The following is a 24,150-nucleotide window of genomic DNA, read 5'->3' on the forward strand; positions in this document are numbered from 1 at the left end:
TTTATTTTACTTTGCATGTTTAATATGTCACCAGATAAATAATTTAATGTCCTGATAAATGATACCGAGTGTCTCTCCTCTCTCTATTTTAAACTTGTGTTTACTTTCAGAAGATAAACTTTTTGACACTAACAACCTCAGAACTAATCAAACTGTATATAAATTTATTGTAATTAACTGATGCAAATGATTATTTTTTTTGTTAATTTAAAGTTCAAGGAATACACTAATGAGCACTATGAAGATACATGACAGGGCAGATGACAAGTGCAATTTTAACTTTCCTCTAGATGTCAGTGTCTTTCTGCTCTTTCTCCACAGACTGCTCAGTATGTCTCTTTTTACTTAAAATTATAATTTTCCTCATCTTCTCATATCAAAAATTACAATTTTGGTGGTTCCTTCCAGAAATTTCATCACATATATTGTTGAGTTTATTGTTTATGTAGCTTATGCCTGAAGTCATCTGGACTGGAGGTTGAAAATACTGATGTAAAACAAAATGTCGGATGCGTAGGACCAAACGGCCGAGCTGCTCAGCGAAACACTACTCAAAAAACTGTTGTTTTTTTCTGTATAATAGTTTTTATTTTATTACAGACAAATGGGGAAAAACATTCAAAATGAAACCACATTTAACACATTACTTCACACTTCATGAACCTCACTGATTACTAACCATAACATTTTTCATTTTCTGAGCCGAAAACATAAAAGGTAATTACAGTTTATGAGGGCAAAAGAACTTATTAATTTTGCAGTCATTTAGAAAATGTTTTAAATCAAGTGCAGGAAATAAAAGAACTGACGACACACTTAGTTGTACCTGTTTGGCATTTTTTTATTAGTGCAAATGTTTTACAGTATTCACACTCTTGAGTTCCCTGTCTTTTTTCCGTACACTTTTCTCCACTTAACTACTTCTGCATACTATGTGATCTTTCAACTTTTACTATATTCTATTCACTCAGGACATTACGTTACCTGCCAGCATGCCTAGGTGGGCCCCATATGGGGGAAAGGAGGGCTGACATATGGGTCCCATATGGGTTTGTCCGTGGGTTCCACAGTGGCCCCACATGGGTTTGCCCATGTAGGGCCACAGCCTACGTGGGCCCTACATGGGACCTAAATGGGCAAACCCATGTAGGGTCTGCCCTCCTTTTCCCCATATGGGGCCCACCTGGGCATGGTGGCAGGGGGAGCACATTGTCAGTATCCTAGTGATAGCCCTCTTGTTAATGTTGGCATTTGCCAAATAAAGATTTGCTCTTCATAATACTTTTAGCTGATACATTGCTATTTGCATAGCACATGAATTAACTTAGTCAACATGCTAGTAATGGCATGACGGCTAAAATTATTTTGACTGCATTTCTTAAATACCTACTACATTTAGTTAATGTTAAACAACATGCTAGTCGAAGTCAGCATGCTGTTGACAGCATTTCATGTAACGTTAGCTTTTTAGCTAACATCTTAAACACTAGATGGAACAATTTAATGTTATGAAACATGGTAGTGACCCACGGCGATGAGCACGATCTATAATACACTTTAGCCATTTTCAGCATGAGCTTCTCTGCAGTAAATGAGCTAAAAATACTTTTTTTCTTTATATTCTTCAACATATGATAAGCAAAAAGTTTTGCTTTGAAGCTAGATTGCAGACTGCTTTACTTTTTAATGTTTCTGCCAATTACATTTATGATTTTTTTTTACACTGCATGGAGTAAGTTACTGTAAGTCAACATGACAGTGCTAGCCTAGATGCTAACATTATTATTTTAGCTTGTTTTCTTCACTTTAATTGTACATGAGAAAGGACTCGTCTGAGTGCAATTTAATGTGCTTATTCAGTAAGAATCGTCTGGTAAACCTTTTTTCGCAAATCTTGCATGAGAAGGGCTTTTCGCCTGTGTGAGTTCTCATATGAACAGTCAAAGTGCAGCGGCGATTGAAACTTGTTTTACAGATCATGCATGAGAAAGGTTTCTCACCGGTGTGGATTCTCATGTGAACAGTCAAATTACTTATTCGATGAAAACTTCTTCCACAGATAATACATGAGAACGACTTCTCATTTGTGTGAGTGGTAATATGCTGTGCTAAAGTTTTTCTACTGGGGAACCTTTTGTCACAGGTCATACAGCTAAAAGGCTCCTCACCGGTGTGAATTCTCATATGATCAGTGAAATAACCTGGAGACGAAACTTTGCCACAAACGTTACGAGGCAGTTTCTCATTGTTTGTTTTCTTCTTTCTTTTTACCCGTGGATTGTCTTGGTGTTCACCCTGTCTTCTGATTCCCCAACCCCTCTTACTTTGTCTCAGTTCTTCATCTCTACTTGACTCTGGGTCCTCATGAATGCTATCTTCTTGGTTCTGGTTCTCAGATTCTGAAGAGATATGGATAAGAATTGGGTCCCGGCTTGGTTGGTGATCCACATTGTCTCTTTCTTCATAAGTAAGGCTTTCGGAAAAGATATCATTCTCCTGCCTCAAGACCTGAGGCTCTTTCTCTAGACTGACACAGAGTTCCTCCTGCTCTACTTTTACCTGTGAATGTTCTGTTTCTTCGTGATTTGCTTCTTTCATCTGTGGTTCTGTTCTCTCCTGTTCCCCGTTCAGCTCCTGAGTTTCAAATTCACCCTGATTCCCTTTCATTTGCAGAGGATCGGGTTCCTTCTGGTGTAAATTGGAGCTCTTCTCCTGGTTGCAGAACTGCTGGTTATCGAGAAACTCTTCCCCGCTCCAGACATAATGCTGCGGAGAGTCTGGGTAGGCAAGAAAGAAATTACATACCGATTATTGTTAGAATGAAAAGAGAGCACTCAATTTTTTCAATTACCTGGCTCATCTTACAGCTTTAATCACATTAAATAAAAAGGTTATCGACACAACTAGAATCCCCAGAGTCCTGCAGGGTTCAGTTTGACTGCTGAAGTTGGCTTTAACAGGTTTTGTAAAAGTAAACTATTCGTCTGTTTAAGGCAGTATTTCCCAGCCTTGATCCTCAAGGCACACTGTTTTAGATCTTCCCCTGCTTTACTACGCCTGATTCATCTGATTGCAGTTCAGCAAACCTTGTCAACTTAAATCACCCAGGCTGAGGCAAGGAAACACCTAAAACATGCAGGACAGTGTGCTTTGAGGACCAGAGTCAGGAAACACTGGCTTATGTCAAGGAAACAGCAGTTTACTTGACACAGTTTTGTCACTTAGCTTTAAAATTATTTCAACAATAAAGACCCTCCACCAACACGTTCCTGTTTCTCTGTGATCAGTAAAACGACAGTAATTCCTCTGGTGGTTCATACCTATTCTCTTACGGTTTATTTCGGGATTCCAGCAGATTTCCAGCAGTCTCCGCTGACGATCCAGCTCTTCCTCGTACTGAACGATGGTTTTATCAAACTCTGTGAATATTTCTTCAGCAGCTGCGGTCAGTCGCTCCCTGATAAAGTCTCTCAGAGACTGGGATAAAGACATTGTTGCCGCAGAGAGTAGCTCACATAGCAAACAAAAGCTAACGCAGCTAACCGACCCAAAAATCAAGAGGCTGGCTGTTAGCAAGACTAGCGGAAGTCATAAACCGGAAACACTAGAAGGAACTGTAACCGTAACTAAGCGTCGACATGATAAAAATGTATTTTATTTATTCTGAATGTATTACGTTTATGAATATAACAATAATAACGTCACAAATAATATTAAGAGAATAAAGTCATAAGCAGAATAACTCGTTATATTATCAATTTATTCCCGTAATACTACGACTTTATTCTGGTAATTCTATGACTCTTGTAATGACTTTATTCTCACAATTTTATTATCTTTTTCCTCTGCCTCCTCCCAGCGCTCCCACTGTTAACTAGAAACAACTAATCAGAGCCAGGAAGTGTTAGAGCTGTCAATCACAATCAGGTGTGGCGCTGTTCATCCTCCCCAGTTGACAGTTTTGACAAATATGTAAAAAAATTAAATAAAATTAAAAAATTATATATATATATATATATATATATATATATATATATATATATATATATATATATATATATATATATATATATATAATATATATATAAAATTCCCTTCTCACCCTCCGCAGGTGGTCTCTCTTTCATCCTCTGAGCTCGGGTCCTCTACCAGAGGCCTGGGAGCTTGAGGGTTCTGCGCAGTATCTTGGCTGTGCCTAGAACTGCACATTTCTGGACTGAGATGTCCGATGTTGTTCCTGGGATCTGTTTTAGCCACTGCTCCAGTTTGGGGGTGACTCCCCCACACTGCAAAAAGTCCCCTTTCAAAAACAAGAAAAAAAAGTACAAAAACAGGGTCTAATTTTCTTAAAATAAGAAAAATTATCTGCCAACAGAACAAGAAAATTTATCTTGTCAAGATTTTCTAAAACAAGAAAAAATATCTAACCAAGATAAACCTACAAATATCTTAAAATTAGTGTATTTGTACTTAAAACAAGTCAATTTTACTAATACAAATAGAGTATATGAGATTTATTTTCTTAATACACAGAACATTTTTCATAAAATAAGAAAATTTTACTAATACAAATAGAATATATGAGATTTATTTATCTTAAAATTAGTGTATTTGTACTTAAAACAAGCCAATTTTACTTAAACAAGTAAGATACATTATCTTATTTTAAGAAAAATAATTTCAAGTAAAGAAAATATTACTTGACATTGAATTTCTTAAAATCAGCATATATATGCTTAAAACTAGTTTACTTTTATTGTTGCATAGGATTAAAATATATATTTTGTCATTGCTTTACTCAAGGTTCTTATGCTAAGGCAAAAAACCAAAAATTGATCCTATCTATACTGGAATAAGAGATGTTATTGGCTTCCTGAAATGAAGACATAAGTTCAATTACTTTTAACATCTTTATTATGTTTAAGTTTCACATAAACATAGTAAAACATGACTACTGGTCAGAATTTAAAGTCTGGATGGGCATCTAATTCTGAAACAATCCCGTAAAATGACAGAACAATGAAGATCTGACACATCTGTCGCACTCATAAGATGCCCTAAGAGTCAAGCAAACCAAATTGTCCAAAGCAAAAATAAACTTGGGATTAGATGTCAGCAATAGGAGCTTACTCCACAATGAACATCTTCCAATCAGCCATAGCCTTTTATGTGTGGAAGTCTTGTCTCAGTTATGGACAGTGTTCTCAAGATATCTGTCAGCAGCACAGAGAGGAGTGGCCACACACATGCATGCTGGAAGGTGTAGTAGCTATGATGTCCTCCTTTCAGAAGATCAGGGCAGGCATGGTTCCAATGGCCAGTAGAAAGTTGGTTTCACGATCACCACAGAGCTGAAAAGTGGTTTTGTTTGATTGAAGTTGTTGGGTCATCTGCTAATTGGAGCACAGACAGAAAAACAATCACAAAACAAACCACGTTTTAGGGACTAATCAGTGTAATGATGAATAAGTATCATAAGTTTCTTACCTCAAGAATGTGAAGGACACCATCACTTGCAATTCCCAAAGTTTCTTGTAGATGGTGCAATACATGATTGGAGACGTGTCTGGCATAGGCTTCACCATGGCAACAGTTTGGTTTACTTGAAAAATAAAACAAGTCTTATTTTAGTTAATGTGCTCAATTACAATATTACATGAATTCAAGACAGCAAGACAGTCATTTTAATTGAATCAAAATAGGACTACTTAAATTCACCAATCAAAAATAGTGTTTAAAATATCCTGGTAACAGTGTGGAATATCTAACCTAGGCTTTTAGACTCATTGCATTTAAGTTTTTAAATTACAGCACATCAAACACCCTAAAAGGTAGTGAAATACTAGGCGGAATTTCCCTTTAACCATTTCCCGCATCAGAAGCTACGAATGAGAAGCCACCTTAGCTATGTTAAAAAACGGAAGCTACCAAAACCTCGTGTCGATATTATTTTTAAGCCACAGCTATTGTGGTTAATCACTGTTCAAAGCTCATATTCACAAGAGCGGCTCTTTAACCCGCGGGTGAAAATTGGCATATCACGACATGCTAACTAGCTTCACAATTAGCTTATCTTAGAAAGATAGACAGCTTTAAACTTACCTCTCAGTACAGCAGCTCTAGGGTCTATACACGTAAAAAAGTCCTCCATCTTCATTCATGTCCAATCGAGATTAGAGAATTTGCCAAAAGAAAATCTTATAAAAGTACTGTAGATAATAGCTTAGTTAGGCTGTTACAACTGAATTAACCGTTAATCAGGGCAGTTAAATGATCTCTGGCGTTGCAGGTGTTATGCCCAGAAACGCATGCCTGCCCAAAATTGCATCCCCTCTCGCGGGAGCGCGCATCGCTCTGTTCTCTCGCATATTGACGAGAAAACGGACTGAAATATGACCGAAGAGGAAATTTTAAAGATATTTGTAACATTATCACGTTTCTTAACCATGTAATCCCTAAAATGGTGGGTTTTATTTCGCAAATTACTTGAAATAAATACGGTTTTTACACCTTTATTGACACATATGAGTCGAACTTTTTTTCAGCCCGTGTCTGTTGAAAACGTTCTCCGCAAATGGTTTGAAATTCTCTGTTTTTTTCTTTTGATACCATAACAGCTTAAAAGCATTACAAAACAGAGGCCCATTATGTAGAACATTTTACATCATGCATAACTTTCTAGTCTGTTAATGTAGGAGGGAATGCATTTTAATTAATGAGCCTGAAAATATTTGCATCCATCCTGTTGATATAAAAATTATAGCATTAGCTCAGAGAACAAGTGTCATTACGTAGAAATGGTGAAATCCTACTCTAATCGTGTAGAAAAAGTTATTTCACTCTTAACTCTTTATTTCTCCAAGTTAGAACAAGGATGCATTTTTTGGCAATTTGCTTTTCCAGCCTGCCAAAATATGCATCCCCTCTTTATTTTCCTCAAATATTATGCTAGTGATTTAAAACTTATGCCAGCTGTTCATGGAACTACTCTAATCATGTAGAAAAAGTTATTTCACTCTTAACTCTTTATTTCTCCAGGTTAACACAGGGATGCATTTTTTGGCAATTTGCTTTTCCAGCCTGCCAAAATATGCATCCCCTCTTTATTTTCCTCAAATATTATTCTAGTGATTTAAAACTTATACCAGCTGTTCATGGAACTACTCTAATCATGTAGAAAAAGTTATTTCACTCTTAACTCTTTATTTCTCCAAGTTAGCACAGGGATGCATTTTTGGGCAATATGGATTTCCAGCCTGCCACGATATGCATCCCCCTTATATTCTCCCCAAATATTATCATATTGATATAAAACCCATACAGGAAGTTTATAGAACTACTCTGGTTATGTAGAAAAAGTTATTTCACTCTTAACTCTTTATTTCTTAAAGTTAGCACAGGGATGCATTTTTTGGCAATATAGATTTTGACTCTGCCAAAATATGCACCCCCTCTCTATTTTCCCCAAATATTATCCTATTGATATAAAACTCATACCAGTAGTTTACAGAACTATTCTGATTATGTAGAAAAATATATGTCACACTTAACTTTTTTTTTCTTAAAGTTAGCACAGGGATGCATTTTTCTCAACATACATGCCTTATTTATTGTCCCCCATACATGAAACTTATGTATTACATATAATTTTCATGTAGGATGGTCAGTTATGATATTTTTTTATATCGGTACAAAAGTCATGTTGAACATTTTTATTTGTTGTCATAATAAATCACACTTTATAATGTTGACAAAATTGTCTGTATTGTGATTGTAAATGGTTCCCCTTATTACAGTTTTTCATTTTATTTTTATTTATTGAGAGCATCATTTAAATATGAATGTATTTGAATTGACTGTTCAACACATTGTGTTGTATGCACTTAAAATTCATACTTGTCTATATTACCAGTGTACTTCTCATTCGTAATGCATGTATTTCAATCAATCACTCAAATTTTATTTGTATAGCACATTTCAGCAGCAAGGCTTTTCCAAAAGTTACTGTTATGAATACCATTTCATTGAAGTTAATAATTTTTTTTTTTCATTTTTATGTTAAACCAAAATAAAAAAATTTGTATATGCTTTACATTTAGCAAGGTTGCATGTCAGATAATTTTCCTTCACTATCTTAGCAACAGTGATAATAAACATGACTTTTGTACCGATATAAAAAATATCATAACTGAACATCCTACAAGAAAATCATATGTAATACATAAGTTTCATATATGGGGGACAATAAATAAGGCATGTATGTTGCCAAAAAATGCATCCCTGTGCTAACTTTAAGAAAAAAAAAGTTAAGTGTGAAATATATTTTTCTACATAATCAGAGTAGTTCTGTAAACTACTGGTATGAGTTCTTTTTCTAACTTCGCTCGGTGTTTCACTATGGGAATCGCCTCAGCGTGACCCAACTACGGAAGCTCCAATGACATCACGTCTGTCCGCGACAGACAGGTTGAGCCGTGACCGTGGCTCCACCCACCATCCAATATCACGGCCAACCTACCCCTCTCAACTCATTCTCGCTTTCTTCCCGTGTGAAGAACTACAACAAAGCTCCCTCAGCACATTCAGGCTAGCTTGGCTCTGCTTAACCGTTCTTAGGCGTTCCGTAAAGGAAGACGCCGCTGAACGCAGTACCAGGACAGGTCTGGACTGTGCTGGGTAAGTGCTTCCAAAGAAGCATTTTCTTTTTCGTTTGAAGCAGCTATCGCGTCGAGGCGGGCTGCTTTCATAGCTACTGTTTTAATTAACAGAGTAACTGTTGGCTAAGCTAACGCGTCAAGGCGGGCTTGGTAGCTGCTTAGCAGTACATCGCTAGCACAAACAGTTGTTAAAGTTCAGCTAACGTGTCGCGACGAGCGGACTTTATCTTCGGCTTTATAGCTAACGTGTTACGACGAGCTATAATAAGCTTTCGGCATGGCTACGGCTCCCGCCCCCACCAAAGGGTCGGAACCGACGGTTAAAGAGGGTGTATCCCGCTCGTGCCCTGCGTCATGCGGGGCCTCTATTTCGGGCAGGGACCCGCACCCTATGTGCATCGTTTGTATGGGCGCTAAACACGCTCAGGCGTCGCTGGCTGACCCTCAGGGGTGCCAGCACTGCTCGTCGATGCCAGAAAAAATCCTGGAAAGGCGGCTAAGAGTAGCTGTAGCTAACAGCCAGGACCCGTGCCTCTCGTCACCTTCAGCTGTTGCGGCGGGTGATAAGCATCAACCGCGAGCCTCTAAGAGCTGGGCGGACATGATGGAGGAAGAGTCCTCGCCCATGCCCCCTCTGTTTGAGGGTCTAATGGGGAGTGGGGAACTCGAAACGGGCTTGGAGGAGACGGAGGGTGACGCAAACTCCGACCTCCTCGATCTGGAAGACATGGAAGAAGAGGAAGATGACGTCTTCCCGGCTCAACTGTCCAGGCCGCCCAGCGGAGCGGAAATCGCCTCCCCTGGGGACAGTGACCTGTATGATGTGTGCAGACGGGCTGCTTTAAAGCTGAATATCCCCTGGCCAGCAGCCCAGGATGCAGGCGGTACAGAACGAGACTTGTATGATGGGAAGCGACTGCCACCAGTCTTACCATCAGCTAAACAGCTTTTACCAGCTGTTCCCGCCTGCATGAGAGAAATGAGCCGTTTCTGGTCTAGTCCATTTAAGAGCAAGCTCCCCACCAAGGGCTTCTCTAAACTGGAGATTCAGGGCATGGGTGAGTTGGGGCTGGCCGAACCCCCAACAGTGGAGCCTTCAGTAGCTTACCACCTTCACCCTAACCGCAGATCTGTGTCAGCATCATCAAGCATCTCGCTTCCAGGTAAAATAGATCGCCTCACTGCATCTATTTACCAGCGGATGTACAAATATGCTGCACAATCAGTGTGCTCGCTTAATGCAGTTACACTGTTGTCAGCCTATCAAGGTGAAATCTTGGAGGAGATGGGTCGTCAGCTGGACTCAGGGACACCAAACCCCACCCTTTGGGATGAGATATGTGTGGTGAACGATCTTATCTTGCGCTCCTCTAGAGGTGTCGTTCAAGGTTGTGGTCGTGTCATGGGACTGGCAGTCTCAGGGGAGAGGGCCTTATGGCTAAACCTGTCAGGCCTAAGTGACGCCCAAAAGGCTGAAATCATGGATTCAACCTATGACCCATCGAAAGGTCTATTTGGCCCCTCCCTGGAGAAAATGAGGGAAATAAGTACCCTCAGAAAACAGGAGGGAGAGGCTTTCAACCTTTGTTTGCCTCGTAAACCTAGCCAAACTCCTCCACCAGGACCGAGACCTGGCTTTGCAGCTGCTGCAGTGAGAGGACGGCAGGGTGGACCCAGGGCTCCAAGAAGGCCTGCCGCACAACCTCCCCAGCAAAATAAATCTGAGAACCCAAAACCATGGGGTAAGCATTCTTTTGCAGCGGCTGCTGCAAAAAATCGTCCATCTTACCCCATGGAGGGGAAAAAGAAGCGGGCCACCTAGCCCCTGTCTTTTTTCCACAACTTCTTCCTCGGAAGAGAGGGTTTTCAGACAGCACAGCAAACCTCTCTGTCCAGTGTTCAAATTTTCCTGTGGTTCCCAGTTCATCAGGAGTCCTGTTAAATTCTCCCCCTTGTGTTCAGAGAGGGGAAATTTTGAGACAGACAACACAGTGTTTTCCAGCACTTCAAAACTGTCATGTAACACTTCACAGCACTTTGTCAGTGTCACCAAGCACTCACCAGTGCCCCCTCACACATTTTTCTGTTCTGGGGGAATCAAAGGAAATAAAAGAAGCTTTTCTGCAACCAGGCATGTTGCCGAGGGCAGGAAGCCCCCCACAAAAAAAGAAAAAAATTGCAGAAATAAATCCTTGTCATCCCCCTCTGTACCCAACAGAGGGAGCTGGCGCTCTCTGCATGACGGCAGAGCTCAGCAGTGCAGAGGGGATGACGTCACCCATCATGGCAGGCCCCCTCTCTGCTCAGACAGAGGAGTGGCGCGCATGCGCAGTCTCCCCATGGGTTTTGACCACAATTTCCAGGGGGTACAGACTGCAGTTCGCTGTGAGACCTCCGAGATTCAACGGAGTGCTAGTTTCGGTGGCCAACAGGGATTCGGCGCACGTCCTAGAGGACGAGATCGCATCCCTGCTGGCCAAGCAAGCAATCAGAGTAGTGCCAGAAGAAGAGGCTCATCAGGGCTTCTACTCACGCTATTTTCTCATTCCAAAGAAAGACGGCGTGTCATTACGGCCCATACTGGACCTGCGTGTGTTAAACAAACACTTACGCAAGTATACGTTCAGAATGTTAACGCACAAGACGCTGTGTCGCTCCATTCGCCCGGAGGACTGGTTTGTAACCATCGACCTCTCCGATGCATATTTCCACATAGCCATTTACCCCCCACACAGAAAGTTTCTCAGGTTTGCTTATCAGGGCACAGCCTACGAGTATCAAACAGTCCCGTTCGGGCTGTCATTAGCCCCGAGGGTGTTCAGCAGGTGTGTGGAGGCGGCGCTGGCTCCTCTGAGATCGAGCGGCATCAGAGTTTTTTCGTACATAGACGATTACCTCATTTGCTCTCCATCGAGAGATCAAGCAATGAGCGACTCTCGGGTGGTGTTAACCCACCTTATCAACCTGGGATTCAGAATAAACCAGACGAAGAGTCGCTTAATTCCCGTGCAATGCACGGAGTATTTGGGTCTCAGAATAAACTCCCTCTCCTACCGCGTTACATTATCGGAGGGGAGAACCCTGTCATTCGCTCAGTGCATGGCGCATTTCCAGCTGGGGAAAGTCGTTCCATTCAGACTTTGCCTACGGCTCCTCGGCCTCATGGCATCAGTGATTTCCGTTGTCCATCTGGGACTGTTACGGATGAGGGATTTTCAGCGGTGGGTCGCTTCACTACGTCTATGTTCCCGCCGTCATCTGTACCGCAGGGTGAGAATAACACCTGCGTGCGTGGCGGCTCTCCGACCATGGGGAAACCCAGCGATCTTCGCGGTGGGCATGCCCCTGGGTGCGGTATCATCCAGGGTTACTCTGACTACGGATGCGTCTCTGACGGGCTGGGGTGCAACTATGATGGGCAGAGCTGTGAACGGTCTATGGTCGGAAAGAATGGCACGGCTCCACATCAACATGCTGGAACTACACGCCGTGTTCCTAGCTTTGAAGCACTTCATGCCTTTGATGGTTGGCCGCCACGTCTTGGTAAAGACAGACAACTCCACGGTGGTGGCATACATCAATCGTCAGGGCGGGACCCGATCCATTCAGCTACACAGATTGGCCAGGGAAATAATTATGTGGAGCAGCACCAGATTTCTATCGGTTCGCGCGACGCATGTACCAGGAATTCTGAACAGAGGGGCCGATCTGTTATCCAGAGGCAGCCCCCTTTATGGAGAGTGGAAGCTGCACCCTCAAGTGGTGGAGCAGATCTGGCAGAGATACGGACGGGCTGCCGTAGATCTCTTCGCCTCATGGGAAAACGCTCATTGTCCACTGTTCTTCTCCCTGTCGGACCGAGACGCACCTCTGGGCATGGACGCGCTGGCTCACACATGGCCGAATGTGTTGCTCTATGCGTTCCCACCTCTGAGCCTGATATCCCCAACTCTAGTCAGAGTGAGAGAACAGGGTCTGTCCTTAATTCTGGTGGCCCCATGGTGGCCATCGAAGCCCTGGGTGGCAGAAATAATCCAAGTTCTGTCAGCAAAACCATGGGCCCTACCCATTCGCAGGGACCTTCTGTCTCAAGCTCAGGGGGAGATTTATCATCCACATCCAGATCGTCTGGCTCTCTGGGCCTGGCCCGTGAAAGGTGGAACCTAAATGCGACAGGTCTCCCTCCAGAGGTCATTGACACCATCCAGAATTCAAGGGCTCCGTCAACTCGTTCACTTTACAGTGGTAAATGGCGAGTTTTTGAGGAGTGGTGTGTGGAGAGACAGGTTATTCCTTTTCAGTGTTCTGTGGTGGAGGTCCTCTGCTTTCTACAGAGCTTGTTGGAAAAGGGCAAGGCCTTTTCAACTATTAAGGTTTATTTAGCTGCAATCTCAGCTTGTCATGTGGGATTTGGTGATAAACCTGTGGGGCAGCACCCTTTGGTGTGCCGTTTCATGAGGGGGGCGCGACGTAAGCTGCCCACCTCTAGGCTTTTCATGCCATTATGGGACCTCACTCTGGTACTAGAGGCCCTTTGCCATCATCCCTTTGAACCTTTGGAGGGTATTGGCATGAAATTGCTTACATTGAAAACTGCACTGCTCTTAGCTTTAACTACTGCTAAGAGGGTAGGTGAGTTACATGCACTGTCTGTCAGTCCTACTTGCCTACAGTGGGCACCGGGGCTCTCTAAAGTATGCTTGAGACCCAATCCTGCTTTTGTGCCCAAGGTGATGGACACGTCATACAGGTGTTCAATGGTGGAACTGCTGGCATTCCATCCACCTCCTTTCTCTTCAGCAGAAGAAAAGAGGCTTAATTGCTTATGCCCAGTGAGATCTTTGAAGGCTTATGTTGACAGGACAGCTGAATTTAGAAGAGCTGATCACCTGTTTGTGTCTTGGGCCACTTCTCATAAGGGCAAACCTATCTCTCGCCAAAGGTTAGCACACTGGATTGTGGAGACTATATCTCTGGCATATAGATGCTCAGGGTCAAAGCCACCTGAAGGGGTGAGGGCCCATTCTACCAGGAGCATGGCCACCTCTTGGGCTTTGTTCCGGGGTGTGTCTGTCCAGGACATCTGTGTTGCAGCCAGTTGGGCTACACCACACACGTTTGTGAGGTTTTACAGGCTGGATGTTGCCCAATCATCATTGGCGCACACAGTGCTTGGGGCTGGCTCATCAGGCTGCACCTGAGTCCTGGATATGAATCGCTGCCAAGCATTGCTTCGGGGTCAGCATGCAATTCGGGAGTTGGCCATATCTCCCATAGTGAAACACCGAGCGAAGTTAGAAAAAGAACGTTGGGTTACTTAACGTAATCCCTGGTTCTTTGATAACAGAGTGAGGTGTTTCACCAACACATCCCTTCTTGCATGGGCACGGAAAGAAACCTGCTTAGAATGAGTTGAGAGGGGTAGGTTGGCCGTGATATTGGATGGTGGGTGGAGCCACGGTCACGGCTCAACCTGTCTGTCGCGGACAGACGTGATGTCATTGGAGCTTCCGTAGTTGGGTCACGCTGAGGCGATTCCCATAGTGAAACACCTCACTCTGTTATCAAAGAACCAGGGATTACGTTAAGTAACCCAACGTTTTATATCAATAGGATAATATTTGGGGAAAATAGAGAGGGGATGCATATTTTGGCAGGCTGGAAATCCATATTGCCCAAAAATGCATCCCTGTGCTAACTTGAAAAATGAAAGAGTTAAGAGTGAAATAACTTTTTCTACATAATCAGAGTAGTTCCATGAACTACTGGTATAAGTTTTAAATCAATAGGATAATATTTGAGGAAAATAAAGAGGGGATGCATATTTTGGCAGGCTGGAAATCCATGTTGCCAAAAATGCATCCCTGTTCTAACTTGGAGAATTAAAAAGTTAAGAGTCAAATAACTTTTTCTACATAACCAGAATAGTTCCATGAACTACTGGTATAAGTTTTAAATCATTAGGATAATATTTGAGGAAAATAAAGAGGGGATGCATATTTTGGCAGGCTGGAAATCCATATTGCCCAAAAATGCATCCCTGTTCTAACTTGGAGAATTAAAAAGTTAAGAGTCAAATAACTTTTTCTACATAACCAGAATAGTTCCATGAACTACTGGTATAAGTTTTATATTAGTAGGATAATATTTGAGGAGAATAGAGGGGATGCATATTTTGGCAGGCTGAAAATCCATATTGCCCAAAAATGCATCCCTGTGCTAAATTGAAAAATGAAAGAGTTAAGAGTGAAATAACTTTTTCTACATAATCAGAGTAGTTCTGTAAACTACTGGTATGAGTTTTATATCAATAGGATAATATTTGGGGAAAATAGAGAGGGGATGCATATTTTGGCAGGCTGGAAATCCATATTGCCCAAAAATCCATCCCTGTGCTAACTTGAAAAATGAAAGAGTTAAGAGTGAAATAACTTTTTCTACATAATCAGAGTAGTTCCATGAACTACTGGTATAAGTTTTAAATCAATAGGATAATATTTGAGGAAAATAAAGAGGGGATGCATATTTTGGCAGGTTGGAAATCCATATTGCCAAAAAATGCATCCCTGTTCTAACTTGGAGAATTAAAACGTTAAGAGTCAAATAACTTTTTCTACATAACCAGAATAGTTCCATGAACTACTGGTATAAGTTTTAAATCAATAGGATAATATTTGAGGAAAATAAAGAGGGGATGCATATTTTGGCAGGCTGGAAATCCATATTGCCAAAAAATGCATCCCTGTTCTAACTTGGAGAATTAAAAAGTTAAGAGTCAAATAACTTTTTCTACATAACCAGAATAGTTCCATGAACTACTGGTATAAGTTTTATATCGATAGGATAATATTTGGGGAGGATAGAGAGGGGATGCATATTTTGGCAGGTTGGAAAAGCAAATTGCCAAAAAAAAATGCATCCCTGTGCTAACTAGGAGAAATAAAGAGCTGAAAGGATTTCACCTTTTCTACGTAATGACACTTGTTCTCTGAGCTAATGCTATAAGTTTTATATCAACAGGATGGATGCAAATATTTTCAGGCTGATGAATTAAAATGCATTCCCTCCTACATTAACAGACTAGAAAGTTAAGCATGACGTAAAATGTTCTACATATTGGACCTCTGTTTTGTAATGCTTTTAAGCTGTTATGGTATCTAAAAACAAAGCAGAGAATTTCAAACCATTTGCGGAGAACGTTTTCAACAGACACGGACTGAAAAAAAGTTCGACTCATATGTGTCAATAAAGGTGTAAAAACCGTATTTATTTCAAGTAATTTGCGAAATAAAATCAACCATTTTAGGAATTACATGGTTAAGAAACGTGATAATGTTACAAATATCTTTAAAATTTCCTCTTCGGTCATATTTCAGTCCGTTTTCTCGTCAATAAGCGAGACGTTAGAGCGATGCGCGCTCCCGCGAGAGGGGATGCAATTTTGGGCAGGCATGCGTTTCTGGGCATAACACCGTTAGTGATGTGCGGATTGATACTGAAATATCGATTCTTCCGATACCAGAACTTAATTCTTTAAAATCTATTGTCAGATCCAAGGATCAATACTTTCCACACTTTAGTAATTTGAGATAATGTAGATTAACAAGAGCACGTTAGAAAGTAACTAAATTATTGAGATCTTGCCTAAATGAAACGTTGTTAATTGGAACTACTTTTTCTTCCGCCTGGTGAGTGTGTAATGTGTAAGGACGCAATGCCCAAGCGCAGCGTGCTGCTGATGCTCACTCAGAAATGAACATGTTGACAGATTATAAAAGTGACATGGAGCTATTTCAGCTGTCATTTTATAGTAGTTTTAATAATTAAGCAAAGATATATTTAGTAGGGTTATTACTCTACTAATTGTCTTTGTTTTTTAATTTGCAACACCATTTTCACATATTTTGTATATTTCTGCTGAATTAAAATAGCTTATAGTAAATGAGATTGTTGTCGCAATGTACTTCTGAGTTTAAAATGAGTGCATGAGAGTACATTGTGTTCTTTTTATAAAGCCAAGATATGGATTACTTTTTTTTATTTAATTAAGAAACAAATTAACTGTCTTTGCAGAAAGTATGGGATCTGTATTGCCAATACCAGCTTAAATTTTACTCGGTATTGGATTGGAAAGAAAATCTGTTGTATCGAACATTACTACTGACATTTTGGGCGCTTTCCCATTTGGATTGTATGATGTCATAAAAAGGGTGACAAACATGATGAATAAAATATTGTTCAAACTAATATTAGTAACTTATAAAGTGAGAATTTGAAATATAAACCAAAAATTAAAATATTTATCATCACAATGAGCTAATCAACGTTGTTGATTCTAATCTCATTGTGTGGAATACCAGACATTTCAAATCACACATCAATAGAAATTTCATGACATGTCAGTAAGAGGTCCCACATCTTGCATCAAAAAGATCAGATTAAGAAGGTCCATAGCAGATGGAAACATGCCAAGAATTATCTTGATATATAAACTGATATGGTCTCTGAAATTGTTGTGTTACATGACAACCGTTTAAATAATTTCCAGTACACTCTGCCAACTTATACAAGAGTACAAGTTCATGTTTCTTTTTTATTTTTCATTGACAATAGCACAAATGATTCCATTTGGACATAGTCTGTTTTAATTATCCGGAGACATTTCATTAAGCAAGTGATTTCTCGTTTTGTGCTTGAAATAAGAAAATTTTACTTATATAAAATAAGTTCTAGACTTGAAGTTTGATTGGTAAATATTGATATTCTAGATTCTAGCACATATTTACTCATAATAAGTAATATTTTCTTAATATCAAGATTTTATATCTTACTGAGATAATTAAGTACAAAAACACTTAAAATAAGAAAAATATTCTAGCATAAACCCCTCTTGGTGAGAAAAATTATCTTGTCAGAAAGAAAACAAGAAAAATCTACTTAATTTAAGATATTTAATCTTACTAAGATTTCACTTTTTGCAGTGCAAGGGCCCCGATGACCACAGGCACCACTGTGGTCTTCACCTTCCAGGCCTTTTCCAGTTCCTCTCTGAGGCCCTGGTATTTCTCTCCGAGTCAAAAAGCGAAGCTCTCGATTTACCGGTTAATCTACGTCCTCACCCTCCTCTATGGTCATGAGCTTTGGGTCATGACCGAAAGAACGAGATCACGGATACAAGCGGGCAAAATGGGTTTCCTCCGCAGGGTGGCTGGGCTCTCCCTTAGAGATAAGGTGAGAAGCTTGGTCATCCGGGAGGGACTCAGAGTAGAGCCGCTGCTCCTCCACGTCGAGAGGAGCCAGTTGAGGTGGCTCGGGCATCTGGTCAGGATGCCTCCTGGACACCTCCTTGGTGAGGTGTTCCGGGCACATCCCGGAACACCTCCGGGTGGCCCCGGGGAAGACCCAGGACACGCTGGAAGGACTGTCTCTCAGCTGGCCTGGGAACGCCTTGGGGTTCCACCGGAGGAGCTGGAAGAAGTGGCTGGGGAGAGGGAAGTCTGGGCCTCCCTTCTGAAGCTGCTGCCCCCGCGACCCGACCCCGGATAAGCGGAAGAAAATGGATGGATGGATGGATATTTGTAAAACTTGCATACCTCAGCTTTAACAGAAGGCAGACTTGATTTTCTTACAATATAGTGAGAATAGATTTAAATATCTGACGTCTTCAACTCAGAAAGTGTTTTCATCCAATTTTTAGAGATGTAATGTGTACAAAGTTAAAAGAGCAACAAATCAAGTTTTAAAATGAGGCACTTTCATTTGATAAAATGTTATATGATCCAATATGCAGAAAGAGTATAGACTGAAATGTATTGGTTTGCAGCATACTCAGGTTGTGCAGTGATTTTTGAAAATTAACCAAATAATTAAGTAACTAATTACTTTTGAAAATAAGTAATTACATTTAGTAAAGCTAAATTAGTAAAGCACCTGGATTACTTTTTTGGGAAGTCATTTGCTATTTGTTACTAAAAACTATTTCAAAGTAACTTGTCCAACACTGATAAACGGTAGTCTATTTCTCAACGTGTCATTTATTTGCCTTTGTTGTCATGTGACTCAGCACTCCTGAGTTCAACTGAGCAAACATAAAGCACGGAGGAGGAGGGATGCCATATGTGCCAGTTTTACAGCTGGAGCAATGTAAGAGTCCTGTGATGTATGGTTGTAACAATAACGATTGATTTAAGCATTCTTCCAAAGGTAAAAGAGAAACCTCAGAGACACACACACACACCACATACAAGGGTTAGTGAAAGCAGGGGGTATCTAAGTGATTTTATTGTTGTTTAATTCATGCCTGACATTCATGAATAAAGGTGAAAATGTATAATACTTTGGTGATGCTATTGATAAATATGTTGACATTCAATTCAAAAATTAATTCAGCCATTTATAATTTGTGAAATGACATTATTGGAGCTGAAATATATACTTCAAATCTGACATGTACAACTTCAAACTAACTGCAGGAGTAAAAACTGGATATTTGGAGCGAAGGAGAAGAATTATACAATCAAAACAGTTTTAGCATGGAGTCATGACTTCCGATCTCCTTTGTCCCTTCTGTAACCTGATTGGATTAACCAATCAACTGAAAGGAAGAAAATATTGATCTACACTTATACTAGCAGATTCAATCTCATGGGAACTTGAGAGCAGTTCAACACTGTTTTAGTTGTAAAAAGACTTTTGGAAAAAAAAATGGAACATGTAATTATTTTTAAATAATTTTACAGTTTTTCTGCAGTACAAATCTTTTTTTTTTTAACTCAAATTCTTATCTACAAATGTACAATGATAAAATAAAAAAAATAAAAAATTAAGACATTTTGGTTTACAAAGTGGCAAGATTTATTTAAAACTACACATTTTAACTTAAAAGTCCAAAATTTATATAACACAGATATTTTAATTACACACGTTTCCATCGACATATGCACAAAGCATAAATGTTCAACCCTTTCATTTTGGGTTATAAAATTCAATGCACTACTATGGAGTATTAGAGCCAGACTAATATTTTTTCTAAGTTATGAAAATAAAATAAAAATATGAAAAAAGTCATATAATAAAAGTAAACGCTTACAAGAACAAAACTGCTGTAATAAGAATAGAGATGTAATAAGACAATAACATAATACTAAGATTATAAGGTTTTAAAATTAGGGGGGAAAGTAGTAATCTAGTTAAAATTAGCAACTTGTGAAGTTTTACTTTAGTATTGGTTTTACAAAAGAAACACTAAATCATTTGCCACACCAGAATCAAAAGCAAAATATTTATAATACATATAGGTATAATGATTTTGCAGAAAGAACCGCATGTTCTTGCTTCTACAGAGTTTGATTACACTGTAGGAGCTTTTTTTTCTCTTAACTTTACAATTCCTATATAATTTATATTGTGACTTCATTGTCTCATTATTATGACTTCTCATAGGAAAAAAAATGTTAGTCTGGCCTTAATACTCCATCATAATTCACAACTATGCAGTTTGATTTGTAAGCACAAACTATTTCTGACTGGAAAGTGTGCTCATTGAGCAGATTTAAAACACCGCCTAGACAGAGTTCAAACATCAGATGGGCTTTTTCTCACCTGAGTGAGTTTTTAAGTGCCGAGACAAACCTCCTTTCAGGCTGAAACTTTTTCCACATGTCACACAGGAGAACGGTTTCTCGCCTGTGTGAGTTCTGATATGCCGAGATAAAGCTGCTCGTTGCCTAAAACTTTCTCCACAGATCCCACATGAGAAAGGTTTCTCACCCGTGTGAGTTCTCATGTGTCGAGATAAAGTTTCTTTTTGGCTAAAGCTTTGTCCACAGATGACGCATGAGAAAGGCTTCTCACCTGTGTGAATTCTCATGTGCCCCGATAAAGCTCCTTTTTGCCTAAAACTTTCTCCACAGATCAAACACGAGAAAGGCTTCTCACCAGTATGAGTTCTCATATGCCGAGATAAAGTTTCTTTTTGCCTGAAACATTTTCCACAAGTCGTACACGAGAAAGGCTTCTCACCTGTGTGAGTTTTCATGTGCTGAGATAGTGTTTGTCTTTCTCTAAAATTTTTTCCACAGGTGACACAAGAGAAAAGCTTCTGACCCGTGTGAGTTTTTAAGTGTCGAAATAGACTTCCTCTCAACCTGAAACTTTTTCCACAGGTAATACATGAGAAGGGCTTCTCACCTGTGTGAATCCGCATGTGATGCGATAAAGTTTCTCTTTCTCTAAAACTTTTTCCACAGGTAATACACGGGAAAAGCTTCTGACCTGAGTGAGTTTTCAAGTGCCGAAATAAATTTCCACTTGAGCCAAAACTCTTTCCACAGGTCAAACATGTGAAAAGTTTCTCACCCGAATGGGTTCTGAAATGAACTATTAAATTACTTTTTTTAACAAATTTCTTTCCACAGGTCAAACATGAGAACGGTTTCTCACCTGTGTGAATTCTCATGTGTTCATTTAAATAATTACGGCTTAAGACTTTACCACAAAGTTTGCAGGAAGAAAAATTCTCGTTCTTGTGGTTTTTTACACTTGATCCGTCTGGGTTGTCATCGTCATCTCGGATTTCCTGACACTCACTACTCACACTACTTGATCCTGGGTCTGTGTAATCTTTCTTTTCCTGGTTTTGGATATGCAGTTGGACCCGGTTTACTTCTGGTTGCCTATGTTCCCTTTCCGTATACGTAGGAGTTACTGGGACGGAATCAGTCTCCTGCTTTAGTTTAAGCTGTTCTTTCTCAAGATTGAGACAGAGTTCCTCCTGTTCATCCTTTATCTGTGGAAGTTCTGATTCCTCCATTTCCTTTTTAACTAGGAGAAGTTCTGGTTCTTCCTCATTCTCACTTATTAAAAGAACTTGTAGTACTTTCTTTTCACAATTTATCTGCGGAAGTTCTCCTTCATCCTGATCATCCATTACCCGCACTTGTTCTGGTTCCTCCTGTTCAACCTTTATCTGCACTTGTTCAAATTCATCCTGGTCGTCCTTCATCCATTGAGCGTCTTTTTGACCCAAACTGGAGTTTTTCTCCTGAATCCACGTTTGGTCAGTGAGAACCTCCACTTTCTTTGAGACACAATGCTGTGGGTGCTCTAAACGGGCAAAAGGAAAAGAAAACAGGCTAATTAGTTAATAACAGCATAAAGAATTAAAAAGTCACATTTGTGATTTCATGCAACTAAAGATGCATTAGAAAATACAAGCCTTCAAATTAGAGATGCAAGTTGTCAATTAATGACTTAATCTAAAGTTGATTGATCTTACCAATCGACTAAGAATTAATTGATAAGTGACCGTTTTTTTCCATAACATGAAATGCTACATTTTTCATTCAATGCTGAATTTTAAAAAAGAAGTACATTATATTTTAATGATTTTTGTATCAGTTATCAAATACTGACTGAATAAACAAAAAAGTTGCTAAATAGAAAAATAAAAGATGAAAAGAATAAAATATGTGACACAATTCCTCATGAAAGAGAGATGTTCAGAACCACAGTGTTTACTGTCCATTCAATGTCAAAGAAGTGGACAGTAACTCTCTTCTCTCAGGACAGTCAATCAGTAGTGAGAGTGATATTGTGCACAGTCTTGCTTCTACCTTTTTGTTGAAGTGCCCCTCTAAGCAGCTGTGTATGGTTGAGAAGTTGACGCTGCTTCACCATGCAGCACGACTGAATGAGCGCCATTAAGGTGAAACTTAAGGAGCTTGTCGAGTGTTTACATTTCTAAACAGAATCACATAAAGTGGATTTTGCATCTCACACCGGACTCTTTTTGGACCGTTTCACTTTGCTGTCCAGTGATGGCACCGCCATCTTTATTTCTGAATCAACTGGCTCTGCTTAAGAAGGACGAGTGGCACCCTCTTCTGGCTGGAAAAAGGTCCAGATGTGGGCATTATTTTTTAATCAACTGGATCACAAAAATTTTACAATTCATCACTCATTTGAGCAATTGATTATTGTTATAAACTACAAAAAGGAAAAAGTAAAGAAATTGGGCATGTAGTTTGACCTGTGCTCTCTTTTGAGTGTAAAAGAGGTAAAGACTGCATTTTATCATCTGAGCAACATGGTTGTCATTGCACTGCAGTTCAGAGATAGGCTCATTTAATTCAGTCATCAGATCTACATGAAAGCCCAGATCAACAGGCCATAGCTCATTTAACAAGACGTTTTCCTGTACTATTGTTCTTTGCATATTTGCAAAGTGATGTCTCAATCTGAACTTTACTTGGACCATTAAAATATGTTTTGTTTTTCTTTTTATGTATATCCACATTTCAATGCACTTTAAAAGCACTTAGTGATACACAGTGTGTGATCTGAGTCCACTGTTTTGATCAGAATGTTAATTTACCCTGGCGTCTTCCAGCAGTTTTTTTTATTCCTCTAATGAATTTCTTTAATAAATACATGCCCAAATTTCAAATTAAGCTAGAAAAAAACAAACAAACTCTGATCTGACAGGTAACAAGTCAGGGTGTCATACAGCAAAGTCAAACAAAGTTTATTATGGTGGGCGTACACTTGTCTAACAAGAAAGCATGTTAATCCGTAACAACAGCGCAGAGATCAGCCCTCCTACAACTAACAGGAAAATGCATATCAACACAACACGAGCGTCGCCTAAATTTACATGTTGCGTAAAATTGACAGCTTTATTAATTAATAAAGAAATGTTTGCTTTGTATGAGTCATTCTACAACCCGTTGACTGCAGCTGTTTCACTCGGCTCTAAGAACGATAAAAACAAAGACACGAAAGTGGATTGAAAATTACTTACCCATTCAGCCCCGTGATTTCGCCTGATCAGAAAAATCCAGAGAGAACTTCACTGGGAGCGATTCCAACAACTCAACCTACTAGCTAAAAAAACATACTGTATTTATAGAGCTGTTCAATCGCTTTATGTTATTTTTCACGGAGAACCCAGTCCAGGTAACTCTCCTGTTTGGATGGAGTCACATCGGGTCACTGTATGATGATCCCTTAGTGAGTCCCACGACGGACAGCGTTCAGACCGCCATGCCAACGCAGGTACAAATGTCTCAGGCTAACTCCGAAGGTGGTCCGAACAAAGACATATTCAGCTCACACAACATAGCAAAGCTACCACTGCTAACCATACAAAAAAAAAAAAAAAAAAAACAAGGCTTCTTCTTGGTTTAATGAAGGTTAGTAACATACGTTTCTTACTCAGTATTGACACCTAGTGGGGAAAATAACACAAAGCGAGAGAAGGCAAGGTAAAAAAAAAGTAAAAGCGTATTTAGTGAAAGAAGATGGCTTCTGGTCTCTGCATCTAAATAGTGAGTACTCTACAGTTTCTAAAGAAAAAAATAAGCTAAAGAGTGACTAAACTAATTCCTTTGAATTGCCTTGTTGCTGAAAATGTGCTATATAAATAAAATTACCCTACCTTACCTTACCTTACCTTAAAAGTGAGTACTCCACAGTCTCTAAATAATGATAGTAA

General features: G+C 39.8%; 3 protein-coding genes and 1 long non-coding RNA gene across 5 annotated transcripts; 1 reads left to right on the plus strand and 3 right to left on the minus strand.

Moving 5' to 3' along the window:
• Nucleotides 1-562: 562 nt before the first annotated feature.
• Nucleotides 563-3,598, minus strand: LOC106920939 (uncharacterized). Of its 2 annotated transcripts, XM_088008907.1 has the most exons (3): nt 3,321-3,598; nt 2,560-2,777; nt 2,186-2,399 (listed from the first exon to the last, which is right to left on the minus strand). In XM_088008907.1, the coding sequence occupies exons 1-3, from the start codon at nt 3,490-3,492 to the stop codon at nt 2,331-2,333; spliced, it is 459 nt and encodes a 152-aa protein (XP_087865033.1). In that variant the 5' UTR covers nt 3,493-3,598; the 3' UTR covers nt 2,186-2,330. The 2 variants fall into 2 exon arrangements, with proteins under 2 accessions (XP_014847778.2, XP_087865033.1); XM_014992292.2 differs by having other exon boundaries at nt 563-2,777; nt 3,321-3,595.
• A 1,298-nt stretch (nt 3,599-4,896) lies between these two features.
• On the minus strand, nt 4,897-6,804 carry LOC148157677 (uncharacterized). Its single transcript, XR_015764276.1, has 3 exons — nt 6,103-6,804; nt 5,488-5,602; nt 4,897-5,393 (listed from the first exon to the last, which is right to left on the minus strand). It is a non-coding gene; the product is annotated as an uncharacterized LOC148157677 (long non-coding RNA).
• Nucleotides 6,805-8,624: 1,820 nt separating this feature from the next.
• LOC148157678 (uncharacterized) lies at nt 8,625-10,534 on the plus strand. The gene has a single exon (XM_088008903.1). The coding sequence runs from the start codon at nt 8,935-8,937 to the stop codon at nt 10,477-10,479; it is 1,545 nt and encodes a 514-aa protein (XP_087865029.1). The 5' UTR covers nt 8,625-8,934; the 3' UTR covers nt 10,480-10,534.
• Nucleotides 10,535-17,219: 6,685 nt separating this feature from the next.
• On the minus strand, nt 17,220-24,092 carry LOC106920934 (uncharacterized). Its single transcript, XM_014992282.2, has 2 exons — nt 23,458-24,092; nt 17,220-21,761 (listed from the first exon to the last, which is right to left on the minus strand). Exons 1-2 carry the CDS (start codon nt 23,459-23,461, stop codon nt 20,239-20,241), a joined length of 1,527 nt encoding a protein of 508 aa, XP_014847768.2. The 5' UTR covers nt 23,462-24,092; the 3' UTR covers nt 17,220-20,238.
• Nucleotides 24,093-24,150: the final 58 nt, after the last annotated feature.

Source organism: Poecilia mexicana, unplaced genomic scaffold (genome assembly GCF_051168715.1).
Source record: "Poecilia mexicana isolate PSO_F unplaced genomic scaffold, ASM5116871v1 scaffold_9, whole genome shotgun sequence".
Lineage (NCBI taxonomy): Eukaryota > Metazoa > Chordata > Actinopteri > Cyprinodontiformes > Poeciliidae > Poecilia > Poecilia mexicana.